Source organism: Cololabis saira, chromosome 4 (genome assembly GCF_033807715.1).
Source record: "Cololabis saira isolate AMF1-May2022 chromosome 4, fColSai1.1, whole genome shotgun sequence".
Lineage (NCBI taxonomy): Eukaryota > Metazoa > Chordata > Actinopteri > Beloniformes > Belonidae > Cololabis > Cololabis saira.
In genome coordinates this window covers 43,668,107-43,688,131 of record NC_084590.1, presented here as the reverse complement: position 1 = coordinate 43,688,131, position 20,025 = coordinate 43,668,107, and the positions used below count along the sequence as shown (strand labels likewise).

Below are 20,025 nucleotides of genomic sequence, written 5' to 3'. Positions count from 1 at the left end.
TCATCTGACATCCCACAAACACAATACTCGATTTCACAGAGGATTATACAACATTAATGGGAATATTTCAGTTTGATATTCATGGTTAAACATCATAAACTTGTTCAAAAAATATATATAATTAAAAATATAATGTGATTAAAAATATATTACAAGATAAATTAACGCCTGCTTAGTTATGACTATTAAAAAAGCCAGGGGATAACTTTTTTCAGGTGTTTTCTTGTGTTAAATGGATTTACAACCGCGTACCACGGAAAGAACTCCATATCCCAGCATGCCTTTCGGCTAAACAACAGGGCCCCGTGCTACAACACTAGCATCTGAGGAGGACTCTTGTGTTTTAATGTTTCACCTAAATTAGCGACGATGCCGAGTTCGTTGTTAGTTGTTTTGTTCTTCATATTTCACGTGTGCGTCTCAGCAACTGCAGGTGAGTTTATTTACATCTTGCACTGAACAGATAAACTAACCTGGAGCATGTTTTCGCCAGTATTGTGCAGGCAGGGAGCATGTTTGGCTAAGCTCTCACCTGCCTGTGAATGAATCCTGCAGGTGATTGAAAGCTGCTGCTTTAGCAGGTGTAAAGGTGTGACAGGGCTTTGTTATGCATGTGTGTGATGCAGATGTGTGTGTGTCTGCAGCCCCCCAGGATGGGGACAGGGACAGGGACAACTACCTCATGCTGGTGTGGAACAACAGGCTGTACTGGTACTCAGCTGCTGCCCTGGTGTTCGGGGTCTGGTTCTCCCTGAAGGTCACCCTGAGCAAGGTGGGTCACCCCCGTCTCTGTGGGCTGATTTTAGTTCATATCTGCTGTTAGCAGAGATGTCAAAAGTATTCACATTCATTACTCAGGTAGAAGTATAGATACTAGAGTTTAAAAATACTCCTGTAGAAGTTGAAGTATCAACTCAAGTTTTTTACTCAAGTAAAAGTATAAAAGTACTGGTTTCAAAACTACTTAAAGTATAAAAGTAAAAGTAATGTAAGGGGGAAAAAAGCCATTGAAAATGAATGCATCCTAGTATAATGCAAATATATTAAAGAAGCATATATGTGTACTATTGAGCATTAACATGTGTTTCAGAGAGCAGCAGATATGATGACTAGTTGTCTAAGTATTGTAATGGTGCAAAAAGTCAAACTTCAGAGGCATGTTATCATTTATCCTAACCTTTATTGGAATGTACATCCAAGTTTAGTTGCAGGAATCTGAGGGAATGGATGTAAGAACAAAACTGGATGAGGGTCAGTTATACTCAGTCCTTCAATTTCAGTAACTTAAGTTTGCTTAAGGTTTAGATGTGCATTAAAATTCATGATTACACCGTGACTTCTGACGTGAACGAGCGCTTCTCTTTCCTGAGGAAATGGCACCGTAAACAGGTCCCGTGGGTTGTGTAGCTCCATGTCAGGTATCTGGTCCGTCACAAGCTCATTTGTCACAAACTGCCAAATGTGTAAAAAGTATTCACATTCATTACTCAGGTAGAAGTATAGATACTAGAGTTTAAAAATACTCCTGTAGAAGTTGAAGTATCAACTCAAGTTTTTTACTCAAGTAAAAGTATAAAAGTACTGGTTTCAAAACTACTTAAAGTATAAAAGTAAAAGTAATGTAAGGGGGAAAAAAGCCATTAAGGACAAAAGCCATTGAAAATGAATGCATCTTAGTATAATGTAAATATATTAAAGAAGCATATATGTGTACTATTGAGCATTAACATGTGTTTCAGAGAGCAGCAGATATGATGACTAGTTGTCTATAAGTATTGTAATGGTGCAAAAAGTCAAACTTCAGAGGCATGTTATCATTTATCCTAACCTTTATTGGAATGTACATCCAAGTTTAGTTGCAGGAATCTGAGGGAACGGATGTAAGAACAAAACTGGACAAGAACATCTGAAACAACCACAACCAAATTCACTCTATCCGGATGGAGCAATTTAACTGGATAGTTTTTTTAAAGGCCGAAATGAAATAGAGTAACGAGGCTGTTTTTTAAAATGTAAGGAGTAAAAAAGTACAGATAATTGCGTGAAAATGTAAGGAGTAAAAGTAAAAAGTCGTCTGAAAAATAATTACTCCAGTGATGTATAGATAACCAAAATTTCTACTTAAGTAAGGTAACGAAGTATTTGTTACTTGACACCTCTGGCTGTTAGACTCTCTAACACGAAGCTTATCTGCAGAACAATCAGTGCTCATGTTTGTTTACTCACTCCTGCAGAAAAGGTTTGCAAAAGATGTCCAGTCGTGGGTCCAGCGAGCTCCAGAGAAGGACAACAGTTCAGATCCGGACCCAGAGGTTCACGTGTCGGGGGTCAAAATCTTCTTCGGCTCTCAAACTGGAACGGCAAAGGTACAAGTAGTTACCTGCTGCAGATGAGAGTCTTCATCAGCTCGTGAGTTTGAACGCAGCTGCAAAAACGCACAGACAGGGGAATGTCACAAGGTGCTTCACGAAGAATATAAACAATACAATAAAAGTACAAATACAATAAAAACAAGACGATACAGATAAAAAGCTCCTAGAATAAAAGTACATAAAATCACGATGGTCATAAAAATTATAATCATGTTTATTTGGCCAAGTCAGGTCAAACAAGACTGGGAATTTGACTCGGTTATTTTCGTTCACTGTACAGTAAATAGACAAATGACAGCTCTTATTAACATTATATACAATTTTTTTTAAAGTGAAAAGTGCATCAGTGTGAGGTAGACATGGTTATTGAAAGGTGCATTGTTACAGCATATGATTGTGGTTGTTATTATTATTGTAAGCCTAAAAGTTAAAGCCACTGAGGGGCTGCATAAACGGGATAAATTTAGTCGACGCGCTTGCTGCTGCACTACTGAAACTTTGTGTCTAGTGAAACAAAGGACTTACAGCTTCACTTCTTTCTTGATGCTTTTTTATTGATCATCGTTTCTGGATCTTCAATATCGTGCAAGGATCTAGGGCTGTGTTGAAAAAATCGATTTTCCGATTCTAAATCGATTCTCATTAATTCCTCAAAATCGATTCTTATGTCTAAAGATCGATTTTTTTTTTTTTTTTTATTAATTTTTTTTTTAATTTTTTTTTTTCTCCATCATTTTCTCCAGGTGAACTTTAATCCCAGTAGTCGGACACACAGTTTGTCATGACACTTCTGAAAAATGCCAGGTGCTTCATGGCAATATGTGTGCGTGGTGTCAGAATAAATTAGATAAGCTAAAATGATTTGTTTACTGCATGAACTGTTGCAATTTCTTCCTTTTTTGCACTTTAAATGGATATTGAAAGGCCTGTTTGAGTTATTTGTTTCTTAGTTATTTCACAATAATTATTGTGAAATTATTATTTCACTAGTTATTTTACAGTCAAAGCGCTCTGGGTGCCTTGAAGGGCGCTATATAAATCCAAGTCATTATTATTATTATTATTATATAATTCAGGCAACAGCTCAAAAAACATTTTAAATAACACTAAGCCAAATCAATATCGAATCGGATCGAATCGAATCATGATAATCGATTCTGAATATTAAGAATCGGAATCGAATCGATTCTTGACATTTGAATCGATACCCAGCCCTACAAGGATCCATTACCAGTGCATGTAAAGTCCATTTATCTGTGACTTGTTTCACTACTGCCATAAACAAAAGTGCTGGAGCGGACCGGAGCGGTCGAAAAACTATATGCTCCTCCGTCAAGCAACACCTGACACCTGATTGAAAGCTCTCACCTATATAACATTTACTACTGAGACAGTGAGGACACCTACTGGTCCAATTCGGTACCTTACACCCACATAGAAATGGCTCCTACAATTATTATTGCACAATTAAGGAGTTACAACCATCTCACTATTGATGTTTAAAAGCTCGGAAGACCAGGTGGATTCTAAGTTTGCTCCTCAAAGCATCGATGGAGTCCAGCGAACGTAGAGACAGCGGGAGATCGTTCCAGAGCCAGAAAACAAACTGCAGTCGTCCAAACGAGACGACACAAAAGCAGGAATAATAATTAGCTCAAGATCATCTTTAGAAACAACAGGTGAAAACAGTTCCTCGTTAGCTGCTTGGAGTTTTGTTCTGATGACATTTCTTTTTGAAAGACATCACCAAGATTTCTTAGACGACTTAGACAAAATATGAAACCCCGAGATGTCAGGAGTTATATGTCAACGTGAACAGAACACATATTTCAGAGGTGGCACCAGACGTGGCATCTGATGTCCTTTGTTTGTGTCCAGGGTTTCGCAGAAGAGCTGCGGGAGGAGGTGAAGACGCTGGGCGTAGCAGCTGAGGTGATTGACATGAAAGACTACGATCCGGACGATCGTCTGGCCGACGAGGTAAAATAATCATCTTCCTCTGGTTAATGTACAGTTTTTATAAACTATTTTATTTTGCATCTGATTTAATGTTTTGGTGCATCTGCATGTGTCTGTATTTAATTACATTTTTGTGTTTATAACGGCCTTGTTTGAATAAATATATGGATAATATTTGCATATCGTTGTGATTGATTAAGCATCAGGTCCATTTCACTGATACTGATATCTGTCATCTCCAAATTAAGTCCAATTTAAATCAGTAACATTTACTATTCATTCCTTTCCTGAGGTGGAGGGGGGTGTTGGAGCTGGTTATTCTGCTAGAGGACTTTGGGACTAGTTAGTAGTCGTGTCAATCCTTAAAAGCACTGGAGTCAATCCTCCAATAGTGTAGAAATAGCGGTAGTGCAGTCGCCACACATATCTGATCTCAGCTGATGGATGGAAACATTTATAGTGAGTTCAACATCATCATCCACTTCTCTGTGTTATTGAGCTGCAGTTGAAAACAAGCTCATATGGAAACTAGCTGAACCAGGATGATGTTCTACAATCACACAGGATCAGGAAATTACTAGGTTTCTGTTTGGTCGGGAGCTGAACTAGTCTTGGTCTTGGTACTCTGGTCTTGGTCTCGGTTTAGGTGGTGTAATAGATGCACATCAGGCCCTGGTGGAGTTTATAGGTTTAACTGTAACAGAATTAGTTAAAATAAATGACCCAAAGTTAAATCGGCCTCTTCGTAGACACATGAGGACGAGGAATCTGGCAGTTCCTCCCTGTCCGCTTTCTGCTGTCTCTTTGGTGAACCTTAGTCTCGGTGTCTCCTCTTTTTTTATCGTCCCACAATTCTAAACGACTGTTGGTGTTGATTATTGTTAATAAAACAAACATAAAATTACATATTTCTTCATGTGTGTCTCTGATCAGTGTGAGAGCCGGTCGGTGTGCGTGTTCCTGGTGGCCACCTACACGGACGGCCGGCCCACCGACAACGCCCAGTGGTTCTGCACGTGGCTGCAGGAGGCGTCCACCGACTTCAGATACGGGAAGACGTTCCTGCGGGGCCTCCGCTACGCCGTGTTCGGCCTGGGCGACTCGGCCTACACCGGCCACTACAACACGGTAGGACCTGGGTCTGGGGGGACGTCGAGGGCCGAGCCGGGGCCCGAGCTCTGGAACTCACCGCTACAGGACATTTAACTGTCAGACTCTGTCACCATCTTCAAATCCTGCCTTAAAACTCCAGACTCCAGACATGCAGACTCACAATAATCTTGGGACTGGAATGACCTCACTATTGCACTTTACTGTTGTTTTATGTTTTGTACTTGTTTTATGTTTTTTTTCATGCTATGTTTTTGAATGATTGCCATTTTTTTAGTGATTGTTTTTATTGTCCTTTTGTACGGCGACCTTGAGTGTCCTGAAAGGCGTCTATAAATAAGTAAGGGATTAAGGGTGTAAGGTTTTGCCTCCGCGAAGTCATATATTTATGTTAATGGACACCTCGAAGGGCATTATCCCGCTTATACCACGGTCCAAAAAAAACAAAAAAAAAATAATTATATTATATAAATATTAAATCAGTTATTCATGCTTTAATGTGTTTTCAGTTGAAATCATTAGTTTTATAACAAGCCACAGCTGAGCGGCTGAGTGGACTATTGACTCTCTCGTCTGCAGCCGTTGTAACCTGGTAGTTTTTAACAAGCCATAACTCTGTTTCCATGGTAACACCTGAGGGTCTGACTAATACCTGGAATACTACCGTCCCATAAGGTCCTTATGCAACGGACACAGCGTTGACTTCTCCAGTAACTAGGACGGACCTGAGATACGACTCAGCACCGGGAGATATTCTAGTCCGCTCAGCTCCGCTCGCCTATGCTGCAGTAACAAACAGGAAATACATTTGTTTCAAAGAATCAAAGTCCACAGATAGTTTCATAAATCTTTTTATTAAGCTACATATATGATCAACCATTCAAATAAATAAACGTTTCATTAAGCGTTCACCAAATAAATTAAAAGAAATTACAAAATCACTCATGTCGCTGTCCTGCAGTAGCCGGCTCTTCTTCTCTGAATCTCCGTTGCCGTGGTTACCACCTGGCAGTTGATCCAGCGCAATGATATTAAAGTTATCAGGCAATTTGACTGAACTTGTTTTCTAGATGTCCATTTACACTTTTAACCCTTGTGCTGTCTTCGGGTCAAGCAAGGAGGGAGGGAAGAAGGGAGAAAGGAAGGAAAGAAGGAAGGGAGGAAGGGAGAAAAGAAGGAAGGAAGGGAGGAAAGGAGGAAAGAAGGAAGGAAGGAAGGGAGGAAAGAAGGAAGGGAGGAAGGGAGAAAAGAAGGAAGGAAGGGAGGAAAGGAGGAAAGAAGGAAGGAAGGAAGGGAGGAAAGAAGGAAGGAAGGGAGAAAAAAAGGAAGGAAATTAGGGAGAAAAGAAGGAAGGAAGGGAGAAAAGAAGGAAGGAAGGAAGAAAAGAAGGAAAGAAGGAAGGAAGGAAGAAAAGAAGGGAGAAAAGAAGGAAGGGAGAAAAGAAGGAAGGAAGGAAGGAAAGAAGGGGAAAAAAGAAGGAAGGAAGGGAGAAAAGAAGGAAGGAAAGAAGGGAAAAAAGAAGGAAGGAAGGGAGAAAAGAAGGAAGGAAAGAAGGGAAAAAAGAAGGAAGGAATGGAGAAAAGAGGAAGCGAAGAAGGAAGGAGAGAGCAGGAGGAAAGAAGGATAGGAGAATTAGGTCATTTTGACACAAAGACAGTACAAGGGTTAATGGACACCTGCCAGCCAATCAGAATCGAGTATTCACACAGACCGTGGTATAAAATGTAGTATTATTATTATTATTATTATTAATATTAATATTATTAATCTGCATCCCCTGGCCTGCAGGTGGGGAAGAACCTGGACAAGTGGCTGTGGATGCTGAGCGCGGCGCGGGTCCTGACCCGCGGCGAGGGCGACTGCAACACGGCCAAGAGCCGCAGCGGCAGCGTCCAGGCCGACTTCCGGGCCTGGAAGGGCCGGCTCCTGGGCCGCCTGCGGGCGCTGGCCCAGGGCGAGGAGAAGAGCTGCAGCGGGAACTGCAAGAGCGGAGGCTCCTGCAAGAGGACGGACCGAGGGGAGGAAGAGGAGGAGAGGAACGCTGCACACAACACCGACTCCGAGGTAAAGACACAAAGTAAAGTAAAATAGTACAAGAGGGGGCATACCTACGGAAGAGTATTAGGGCCATGCAGGAGAAAAAATATTTGAGAGGGGAAGATTTATTTTTTTTATTGTGCACTTCAAGAAAAAAGTCGAAATGTAGGGATTAATGTTAAAATACAATTTCACTTATCATAAAAGTACTTCATTCTGCTTGCAGGCACCGCGGCAAAAAATTGTATTCTAAAATAAACTGGAAATCAGAAAACCCCCCAGCACCCAAACAGTGGATCAATGAACTTGGATCATATAGTACTCCAGAAAAAATAAATAAAATAAAATAAAAATACTGTATTCCGTTAGAAATAAAAAAACTAGAGACTTTGACCTTATTTGGGGACCTTTTTTTTGGATTTTTTGCCTTTATTGGACTAATGATCTGAATCATCTACTATATTAATTTTTTTTTTAAATTTACACAGGACTTGATTATTTAATTTATTATTCATTTGTTCCAGTATTGATATACATATGTGAAAAGAAGTTAAATGATCTTGAATGATGGGGAAGGGGAGAGGGGTGGATTGTTGTATTTATTTTTATTTACTTATTTATTTATTTATTTTTTCTTATTTCTTTTCTCTTATTATTATTATTATTATTATTTATTTATTTTGGTTAAATTAATGTTATGAAAAGTAAAAAAAAAAAAAAAAAAGGGGGGGGGGGTATTGATAATTGTTATTGTAAATTTTATTTTTTTCTTTGCCCTCAATAAAGATATCTACAAAAAAAAATACATTTCAAGAATAAAGTCGAAATTTTGCCGTCTTTCTCAACATTTCAACTTTATTTACGAAATTTTTACTTTTTTTCTCAACATTTCGACTTTTTTCTCAACATTGCGACTTTTTTCTCAAAGTGCATAATGGAAAAAAAAAATCTTCCTCTAAAATATTATTTTTATTTTTCTCCTGTCTGGCCCTAATACTCTTCCGTAGCATACCAATTCCTCCAATTCCAATACCAAAAAAGTTGAGTGAACATTGTCTTTGTCTATGAATAATGTCCATTTTCTCCAGTTTTGTGTAAAGTCTGAGTCTGTGGAGGCTCAGGAGCCAGCAGGGCCAGTATGGAGGGAAAATCCACTCAAAACATTAGTACATAAGTTACAGACAAAATGATAATTAAGAATTCAAAAAATCCTCCGACACACACAAATCGTTAAATACACGTTCACAAATCGCCTGATACACACGCACAAAGCTGTTGATACACAAATGGTTTTGAGACTCTTTTCTCCAAGAAGCCTCACAGATTCGTCCTACATGGTGCGTTTAAGGACTGGTGGAAAGCTGGGTCATCAGAATTTTCATCTGAGTCAAGTGTTATTTCCTTCGATACTTAGTTTCCTCTAAACTCTAAACACAAATACATGCACCGTAGACTCGTGCACACTTTCATACCCGTTTGTGCATAAATTCATACAGATTTGTATAAACTCGGGTTAAAGTGGAACAAAAACAAAAAAGGGCAGACTGTTGTAATGAAACCAGTTAGTTGCAGGTTCATTGATGTGTTGATTATTGATTATTGTAAATATTGTGCGGTCCTCAGTAAATCTGTCATACGAATAATATAACGTAGGGTGTATACTACATAACGATGCACTGTTAACTCACTAATATTGATATTTGGCATCTTATTTTTATAGTCGTATATGAAACGGTTCAGGGGTGTCAAATGTGCATGCGGCCCGAGAGAGGTTTTCATGCGGCCCGCGAGAAGTTTCCAACGCAAAAAAACTAAATGTTAATTTACTAAAAAGGAAGGCATAATTAATTGCCATGAATCGCAGCATATCCGATAATATATTTCTTCTACAAATCCATCGTTATTCCACAAAGAGAGCAGTTTTCGACATTTTTTTTGTTTTCTAGAATGCATTTGCCGATTTTATTTCTTTGTAGACGGTCGTTTATTTTTATTAACTGACTACTATTATATATTTTCACAGGAAAAATATCACTGCTAAAAAAGATGATAGAAGATATTTATTCGGAGAATTTCAGTTTTGAATACGAGGATAGTGACAAAGTAAAACAGTTAAAAAAGAAGTGCTGACTTTAAAAAAAAATGAATACACTTAATTGTACTGGAAAAATCTCTAAATCACAAAGAAACACTCTCGGATGTAATAAGAAAGATTTTGCTTTTAATTAAATTTCCTATAAAAAACATACTTGTTTCTGTTTATCTTTGTAAAATGATATTAAAAGTATCTTACATAATTTGAAAAAAACCGAGAAATTTCATGAAAAGATCCTGAAGAAATATATTTTACATAATTAGAGTGTAAACAAAGTGCATATTTCCTTTAAAATTAACTAAACCGATATTGGATTAGATAACAATAGTAAAAAAAAAAAAGAAAAGAATTAGAAAAAAAAATGTTCGCACCGTTTTTGTTATTTTGAGCGTGCGGCCCGCGAGAAAAAGAATTGGTCAAATCCGGCCCGCCAAGCAAAATGAGTTTGACACCCCTGGGTTAAACGGCCAGGACAGTTAGAAAGTTGTGAAGCCAGAGTTTAATAACAGAACATTGTTGGTGTAACATGGGCAGTATCGTTTCATGGTTGGTCTTGGTGAAATAAGCAAGATGATTAGATCAAAATGGCAAAAGAAGTACATTTTACACTTTAAAATGTACATTTTAAAGGTGGCGAAAGCAGAGGAACAACAGAGAAAGTATAAAACTGATTACAGTGAGAGGAGGAGGAGGACTTGCTTGGTGTTACATACTTAATTAAACCGTCTAAATGGCTGGTATTGTATGTGGAATTTCACTTTTCATGGTTTTTCATGAGCACCACAGCAGACGGGGACGGCGGGTTGTCATGGCAACGGGCATCTCGGAGCCAGCTCCTAGCTGAGACTTCCTTGACACTCAGTGGAGGTGACATTTAGCTGGGAACCGCGGCAGGGGCGACCGAGGGGGGGCCAGAGCCCGTAACACAACGTCCCACACACGGGAGTCTCGCTGAAAAACCTCCTCTCTTCTGGTTTCAGGTGGATCCGATAGAAACCAGCAGCGACGAGGACGAGTCGGACCCGATGGACGAGAAGAAATCGGTGGTGGACCTGGAGGATCTGGGAGACATGATGAGCAGCGCCAAGAAGGCCAAGGTCAGTTCTGTCCACAAGCATTTAACACCAGGAACGTCACTCGTACAGCTCTAACTGCAGCCTCGCGGGGTTAAATGAAGGTTTTATCACCTTCATCGGCCTGAACTTCCTGAGCAAAGAGGAAAAGAAAAGTGTGTCGCTGAGGGGAAAAAAACAGCAGATGGATCGATGGACCCGGCAGACGAGGAGGGAGGGTTGACACTCGGCCTGTGTTGAAAAAATCGATTTCCCAATTCTAAATCGATTCTCATATTAATTCCTAAAAATCGATTCATATGTCTAAAGATCGATTTTTTTTTTTTGTATTTTTTTTTCATCATGACATTACAACTTTTGGTTATTTTTTGTTTATCCCCAAAAAAGGAATGTTTTGTTGGACACGAGAATAACTGGTGCCATGTTTTTGCCTTTAAATATGTTTAAAGGTATGAAAACATTAAAGTGTTCAGTTATAATTGCATAAATTGTCTATATTTCATGACTGTATATACTGTCTTGGGGTTACATTTGCAAAAAATGCTAAAAACCAAATGCTCAAAAATTAAAAACCAAAATAGACCGAAAATGGAACAAATAAAAACGGAATGTGGGAAAAAATTTCATCCGTCTGTTTGCTGCCCTGGATCTGTTTGGTAATTCTGACCCACAAGATGTTTCTGAAAGTAGTTTTATCAGCATTCTGGGAGGTGATTGGTCCTTACAGCATCATTAGCTGCCAATTAAGGCTGGGCGATTTTGGACACAAATAAAATCCCGATTTTTTTTTTTTTTCTCTGAAAACCCGATTTTTGATTTCGATTTTTTTGGTAAAACTACAAAAGACAATGGAATAAATTGTTTCAAATATTTTATCTTTATTTTTAAAGAAAAATGGCAAACAAATTTCCCTATTGGGAATTAAGTGCAATTGAAAGATACTGTAAATCCTCCTTGAGTTTAGTAAAGTGACAACATTTACAATTTTCTTGACCAAACAAAGATGACTAGACGAGCTCTGTCTGTAATGCAGACAGCTCTCTTCTTCTTTTCCAGCTATATGAAAAAGAGAAAGGAAAATCGATTTTCCGATTTTCCTTTTTTTTAACATCGTCTTGATTAATAAATCCGATTTAGATTTAAAATCGATTAATCGCACAGCCCTACTGCCAACACTTGCTGTTTAATCTCAATATAATACTAGTAGTAATATTTTGCATAACTACAGTCATGTAATTCATGCAACAGCTCAAAAAACAGTTTTAATAACACTAACCCAAATCAATATCGGAATTGAATCGGATCGAATCGAATCTTGATAATCGATTCTGAATCTTAACAATCGGAATCGAAGATTCTTGACATTTGAATCGATCCCCAGCCCTTGTTGATACGGTTCACCGGCCTGCAGCGGTCACATTTTCATTTAAGGTGGTTCCTGTAAAAAACAACCTTCCTGCACCGTTTTACAAATCAAAGTAAACTTGTGAGGAGACTGAAGGGCTGAGTGGGTCGTGGCCTGTTTTTTTAAGGGTTCATCGCTGGCGGGTCTCAGTTCTCTGAATATTTCTTTATTCACGTTATCGGCAGCAGGATGTGCTGAAGGTCAGAGAGCACGAGAACATCTCTGCTGAAAATGTAGCAAACACAAGTTTTGATTTCTCAGGTGTTTTAATTATAAATCAGCAAGATGTCGTTGATCTTGGTCGTATCGCCGCTCTGATGCCAGCGTGACAGATTTCATCTCCCGGGTCATAAATGAGTGTTGATTTCTGGGTAATCCGGTGGCCCCGAGGTGTCGGTGGGAGATGTAATTAGTTTAAACATCAAACATTAGTCAGGAGACGAGCTGAGGGAGATTAAAGCGGCGCTCCGGGTTTCCGTGCCGCTGTACGGCGGTCTGAGGGGCTGGAGTGGGTTTTCATGGTTCTGCATTAATGACGACCACCAGGGACCAGTTATGACATCTCTCTCCGAGCTCTAATCGTTTTTATGAGCTCGTTAAAACGAGGTCTGTGTGGCGCGGGATCCCCAGGCGGCTGGAGATCAGGTTACTGCGGTTCGTCCACTAGGTGACGGCAGAGACTCAGCTGAGTGAACAGTCGTGTGCTGGTGTTGGCGGCGCTGGACGCCTGACATTGTTCCCTGGGTGCTGTTCATGCCGTTTATTACATCATGGGCCTCTTTGTAGACAAATACTAGTGAGGTAGTGAGGTTTTAGATCAGGGATTGACAACCCACGGCTCTTTAGCACCATCCTAGTGGCTCCATAGAAAAATGTTTGACCTTTTTTTCTTCTTTTTTTTTTTCTATTTTTTCCCCTTTTTTTTCTCTATTTTTCTTGTTTTCATCTCTTTTTTTCCCTTTTTCTTCCTTTTCCTTTCCTTTTTAATCTGATATTATATAATTTTGACTTTTTTCTCGACATTTTGACTTTTTTCTCAACATTTCGACTTTTTTCTCGACATTTCAACTTTTTTCTCGACATTTCAACTTTTGTCTCAAGATTGTACTTCAACATTAATCTTGACATTTCAACTTTTTAATCTCGACATTTTGACTTTTTTTCTCAACATTTCGATTTTTTCTTAACATTTTGACTTTTCTCAACATTTAGACTTTTTCTCGACATTTCAACTTTTTTCTCGACATTTTGACTTTTGTCTCAAGATTGTACTTCAACATTAATCTTGACATTTAAACTTTTTAATCTCGACATTTCGACTTTTTTCTCGACATTTCGACTTTTTTGTCGAAGGGTATAATGAAGCAAAAAAATCTTCCCCCAGTTATAGCTAATATAGAAACATGCAGCATGTGTTGCCTTCATTCTAAGGCTTATACCAGACTAATCATTTTTTGCGGCTCCAGACATATTTGTTTTTTGTGTTTTTGGTCCAATATGTCTCTTTCAACATTTTGGGTTGCCGACCCCTGTCTTAGATGATAAAGTATCAGCCGAGCCTTCAAATACTAATATAAATACTATTATAATGATAAAATGTCATGAGATTCTGTTCTGTCACAAGTGCAGAACCCGTCAGCTTCTCCCGCTGACTCGTTTCTGTCCCTCTGAACTAGGGCTGTTTGATTAATCGATTTTAAATCGTAATCGTGATTATGTAATTAGAACGATGTTAAAACGTGAAAATCGTAAAATCGATTTTTCACTTTTTTTTTTTTTTTTTTTTTTTTTTTTTTTATTTTATTTTTTTTTACCTTGTCTGCACACATATTAATGATTGATACCATATTAATGATTGATGGAAATACCTCTCAATACCTGTGACAAGTGCCCCATCGGAGAGGCTCTTTAGTGTAGGAGGGGGCGTTGGAACATGCCACCGGTAGACCGGCTCGTGTTCCTTGCAAAAAACTTGCAAATGTGAACAGCAAATGTAATGACTGACATTACACACCTCTACCTCCTTCATGGGTTGCATTATTATTTAGCATGCAAAGACCCAGTTTAGTTTAATTAGAAAATGTCTTGTTTTATTTAATTGGAAATATAACTTACTGTATGTTTGCAAGTGCTGATTTGCTGATTTTTTTTTTCAGAGATAAAACTTTATATTTTATTATATTTTTTAAAACTTTTTTTCAACTTATTTTACAGAGTTTTGCACTTTATTCATTCATTTTTGGTTTAATAAGAGCAAAGTTTGCACTTAAAGCCCAATGGGGCAAATGTTCAATAAAAAAACAGCATATTTGAAATCATTTCTTTGCCTTTTTGTCAATTCACAAAATAATCGTAATCGTAATCGAAAATCGGATTTTGAGAGAAAAAAATCGAGATTTTATTTTTGGGCAAAATCGAACAGCCCTACTCTGAACGTGTCGCCTGGGATTGGTCGCCTGGGATTGGTCGCCTGGGATTGGTCGCCTGGGATTGGTCGCCTGGGATTGGTCGCCTGGGATTGGTCGCCTGTGATTGGTCGCCCGTGATTGGTCGCCCGTGATTGGTCGCCCGTGATTGGTCGCCTGTTTTCAGACCCCAGCGGTGGCTCTGATCCGTCAGGCGGGTGAGAAGCCGCTGTACGATGCATTTACAGCTCCGTTCACAGCAGCTGGTTCTGCTTCCTTGCTGTTATAAAGAAGCACTTGAGATTTGTTTATTCAGTCAGAGCTGAATAAACATGGATAAAGACGTTCGCTCCGTTGCCGACGGTGACGATGTGAAGCGTCACGTGAACTCTGACAACTCTAGAGGTTTCTTTGACTCAAAGGTTTGTTGCATCACATCCGTGTTATCGGAGATTAAAACAATACGAGTCTTCGCTCGTCTGAGATCATGCTGGAACGTCGTCCTCTTCGTTAACAGGTCCTGACCGGCTACAGTTGTGGATAATAATTATGAAGTGAGGCACTCTGGGAAATGAGGAGGCAGAGCTCAGTTAATGTTATTGTTGAATCTCTCTTTATGCTCTCTGATTGGTTGGATCTCAGTACTCTGGACACTTTAAACTCCTCAGGTTTCACGTTCGTTCATCCTGCAGCTTTGTCTCTATGAGGAAGGCAAGGCAAGTTTATTTGTATAGCACAAGTCAACACAAGTTAATTCAAAGTGCTTTACATTGACATTAAAAGTGGAAAGACACAAACAGTAAATAACAAATAAAATGAAATAAAATTATAAGAAAAGAGGTAAAATTATAAAAAGCACAAGTTGTTAAAAAGTAAGGGCAGTAGAGTACAGCAGGTTCATCTCATTCTTACAATGGCAAGAATTAAGTTTCTATACGGTCAAAACGTACGAAGACCGGGTCAAATACAGTATAAGTAATAGGGCTGGGGATCGATTCAAATGTCAAGAATCGATTCGATTCCGATTCTTAAGATTCAGAATCGATTATCAAGATTTGATTCGATTCGATTCCGATATTGATTTGGGTTAGTGTTATTAAAACTGTTTTTTGAGCTGTTGCATGAATTATATGACTGTAGTTCTGCAAAATATTACTACTAGTATTATATTGAGATTCAACAGCAAGTATTGCAGCTAATGATGCTGTAAGGACCAATCAGCTCCCAGAATGCTGATAGAACTGCTTTCAGAAACATCATGGGTCAGAATTACCAAACAGATCCAGGGAGGAAACAGAGACGGAAAAATCGCTTTTATTTTTTCCCCATTTATGAGAATTTGGTTTTTAACATTTATACAAATGTAACCTGTCGAGCCACATTGTCATGGGAAGCTCCAGCCCCTACCTCCTACAGGGCTTTGAACTGGACTCAAGACCTTTTGTTGTGACTCCAGCTTCCTACCCCCGTGCAGATCCCGACACCTCGGAAGTTGGTTCAAACAGATTTGAATCACGAGAGCACCCTATGGGGTGATTTGGAGGTCTGTGACAGTCATGGCAAATGTCTGATAATGACGTTTGGCCCGAGTCACATCCGACTGTAAATTACTTTTTGTCTCTCGCCTGATTTGTGTATTCTTGCTTTAACTTCTTGTATAAAAAGCTTGTTTCAATTTCACTCGGTGTCAGCCCACCGAACGAGACACTGTCTGTGTCGGTCTGCTGAACGCCGGCTAGAATAAAATCTCTCATCCCACAGCGGACTCCTGAACTGGACTTTGTAATATTCTTCAACAAACCCCAAGACAGCATATAAAGCAAAGAAATATAGACAATTTATGCAATTATAACTGAAAACTTTAATGTTTTCATACCTTCAAACATATTTAAAGGCAAAAACATGGCAGCAGTTGTTCTTGTGTCCAACAAAATATTCCTTTTTTGGGCATAAACAAAAAAGTACCAAAAGTTGTAATGTAATGATGAAAAAAAAACAATCAATCTTTTTTTAAATCGATCTTTAGACATATGAATCGATTTTTAGGAATTCATATGAGAATGGATTTAAAATCAGAGAATCAATCTTTTCAATACAGGCCTAACAGCAGGTACATCTCATTCTTACAATGGCAAGAATTAAGTTTCTATATGGTCAAAACGTACGAAGACTGGGTCAAATAAAGTATAAGTAATCAAAAGTAATAATTGGTACGGTGAAGGAAGGATGAGACTGCTGTCGCTCTCACTGATCTGTGCAATAAGAGCCGTTAAGCGGTGAAGTTGCCTTGACAACGTCCCGTTGATGATGTGGCGTGAAGCCAAACGTAGTCGGAGTGAAACTATCCATGTTTCACCGAGGCCTCAGCCTCCACCAGGGAGTCGGGAATGTCAGGAATGTCAGGAATGCTTCCCAGGAACATACGTGAAAGAAGATCCCGAGCCCCGTCCCGTCGCTCCACGGCATCCCCGGCCCAGCGGGGCGTCTGGCAGCTCTCAGGAGACCTGATACCCGGCTGGCAGCGCCGGAGAGCAGATACATCAACAGGGCTGCTGGCTGGATGTTGTTTTAGTAAAACAACGTGCGGCGTGACGTCGAGGGACGTAGTCGAGGTTTCCAGACATCGTCCTGCCCGATCCGTCAGCCAGGAATAGAAAGAGAGTCCTCTGACGCAGCGCGATGCCGGCGATTAGTCCCGGCTCATCTCTGTCACAGTTTGTTTGGTCTTTAAACGCTTCCCTGATAAAGTTTTACGTCATTGTCCTTCCTCTCTCTCTGGCCTGGAACGGTCCGCTGGCAGGAAAACCTCTAAAAACTCCGGTACACAACCCCCTCGGCGCCTGCAAGGACGCAGGTCAGAGGCGAGCCGACTGTGGCGTTTTGGAGCCTAAAAACCAGGAATTTCCCCCCTGAGACCAAAACCAGATCTAAAAAGGGACAAAAACTGGACTTAAACTGGACTTGCGTCCATAAAATGAGGCCGAACATTGTTTCTCAACTGAATCCATGCTTTGGGAATCGTTGTTTAAGATGACTGCTGTTATAATATTTGATCTCAGTTTACTGTGTTTGTACGACGCCATTTCACGGCTAAAGTCATCCCAGGGAGCTTTAGACAGAAAACAACTTCAGAACAGTCCAGTTAAGTCTAATAACAACAGACGAGAGAGATGCTGAGGGGTTTCTGCCTATGAGACGCAAGATAACAGTTTTACTTGCAACAATAATCATATAAATGTGTAATAAAATGTGTCTCATTGTAGAAGGTTCCCCATCACTTTAGGCCTGTGGCGGCGTAATTTTATTCTATACAAAGTGCAGACCAAAAGATTGGACACACCTTTTAAGGGCAGTAATTTACTATAAAGGGTCACACTTTTCTACTTTTCTTTTCTATTTGTTTTGTTCTGTGTCTTGTATCTTCAGAGATTCAGTAATGTGATGGGATTCGAGGACTGCTTGTTGTTCAGAACCAATTCCCAGTGTTTCAGTTCCTTGGAATCGATTCCCTTTTCGTCTTTTCACGCCTTCATGAGGAGGTTTTTTGCCCAGATAAGTGCAAAAGTGTAACGAAGACACTCTAGGCCTGTGTTGAAAAAATCGATTTCCCAATTCTAAATCGATTCTCATATTAATTCCTAAAAATCGATTCATATGTCTAAAGATTGTTTTTTTTTTTTTTTTGGGGGGGGGGGTTATTTATTTATGTTTTTTTTTTCATCATTACATTACAACTTTTGGTTATTTTTTTGTTTATCCCTAAAAAAGGAATGTTTTGTTGGACACGAGAATAACTAGTTCCATGTTTTTGCATTTAAATATGTTTAAAGGTATGAAAACATTAAAGTGTTAGGTTATAATTGCATAAATTGTCTATATTTCATTACTTTATATACTGTCTTGGGATTACATTTGCAAAAAATGCTAAAAACCAAATTCTCAAAAATTAAAAACCAAAATAGACTGAAAATGGAACAAATAAAAACGGAATGTGGGAAAAAAAAAAAAAACAGTTTCATCCGTCTCTGTTTCCTCCCTGGATCTGTTTGGTAATTCTGACCCACGATGTTTCCTAAAGCAGTTCTATCAGCATTCTGGGAGCTGATTGGTCCTTACAGCATCATTAGCTGCAATTCTTGCTGTTGAATCTCAATATAATACTAGTAGTAATATTTTGCATAACTACAGTCGTATAATTCATGCAACAGCTCAAAAAACAGTTTTAATAACACTAACCCAAATCAATATCGGAATTGAATCGAATCAAATCTTGATAATCGATTCTGAATCTTAAGAATCGGAATCGAATCGATTCTTGACATTTGAATCGATCCCCAGCCCTTCTTTGCACATTTGCACGTCTCCGACATCAATGGAGGTGACGTAGTCGGTCATGTGACCGGACCACCCGACCATTCTGCCTGGTTCTGTCGACTATTTTCCCACCAGTGGTAGTGGGAATCGAGAACCGGTTCTTGTTGTTTTGCAAATGTTTCCTTTTCAATTCCAATGAGAACGAATGACGTCATCACGCACGTTACGTAAACCAGCAGCCAGTAGTAAACATGGTGCCCAAGTGATACAAACGCTCAAAAGTCTGGTTACATTTCAGTAAAAAAGACGACAACAGGGCAACTTGCAATATTTGCCAAGTGGATATTTCATCAAAGGGAGGAAATACTACCAACATGCAATAAGGATCAATGAATGTGGTGTTATTGATCCGCTCCGGACCAACGTCAGTAATTCTCAACGCAGCAGCTGCAACGTTAGCATGTCCTCGGCTAACAATACTGCAGATAACTAATCAACTAACGAACACTGGCTACCATATTAGTGTCCTTTGCCTCATTTACCCCTTTTCCACCAAACCGGTTCCAGTGCTGGTTCTGGTTCACAACTGGTTCAACTTGGGAACCAGCTGAGACTCGGTTTGTTTTTTCCATAGCTCGGTTGCTAAGGGGAGCCACGTCAGTTACGTTGCTGCGTTTGCGTGAAAGTTGCAACAGCAACAACAAGGTATTCGCTCTAATAGGACATGGTCCTCGTATTTCCTCCGTGGACACATCTCTGAAAGACAGGTTGTCTCCTCCTCAGACCCATGATGCTTTGCTGCATCCAGATTCATTCTTATTTGAAAATGTCTCCATCTCCTAGTCTTGCTGTTGCCGTTGGTCTTAATAACTCCGCCCCCTCCGCTTACGTAAGCGGTTCTTTCTTTTAAACCAGGGGTGTCAAACTCATTTTGCTTGGCGGGCCGGATTTGACCAATTTTTTTCTTGCGGGCCGCACGCTCAAAATAACAAAAACGGTGCGGAAATTTTTTTCTCTTAATTCTTTTCTTTTTACTTTTGTTATCTAATCCAATATCAGTTTAGTTAATTTTAAAGGAAATATGCACTTTGTTTACACTTTAATTATGTAAAATATATTTTCTTCAGGATCTTTCCTTGAAATTTCTCGTTTTTTTCAACTTATGTAAGATACTTTTACTATCATTTTACAAAGATAAACAGAAACAAGTATGGTTTTTTTTATAGGAAATTTAATTAAAAGCAAAGTCTTTCTT

At 39.2% G+C, this 20,025-nt stretch overlaps 1 protein-coding gene across 1 annotated transcript in view; it reads left to right on the top strand.

Moving 5' to 3' along the window:
• The first annotated feature begins 299 nt into the window (after nt 1-299).
• tyw1 (tRNA-yW synthesizing protein 1 homolog (S. cerevisiae)) overlaps nt 300-20,025 on the top strand; it is a 91,176-nt gene continuing 71,450 nt past the window's right edge. The window contains exons 1-7 of the mRNA XM_061719863.1: nt 300-433; nt 645-772; nt 2,235-2,366; nt 4,251-4,352; nt 5,265-5,459; nt 7,230-7,505; nt 10,554-10,670. Coding sequence (XP_061575847.1) covers nt 370-433; nt 645-772; nt 2,235-2,366; nt 4,251-4,352; nt 5,265-5,459; nt 7,230-7,505; nt 10,554-10,670 — 1,014 coding nt within the window. The 5' untranslated portion in view covers nt 300-369. The remainder of the gene's footprint in view (nt 434-644; nt 773-2,234; nt 2,367-4,250; nt 4,353-5,264; nt 5,460-7,229; nt 7,506-10,553; nt 10,671-20,025) is intronic.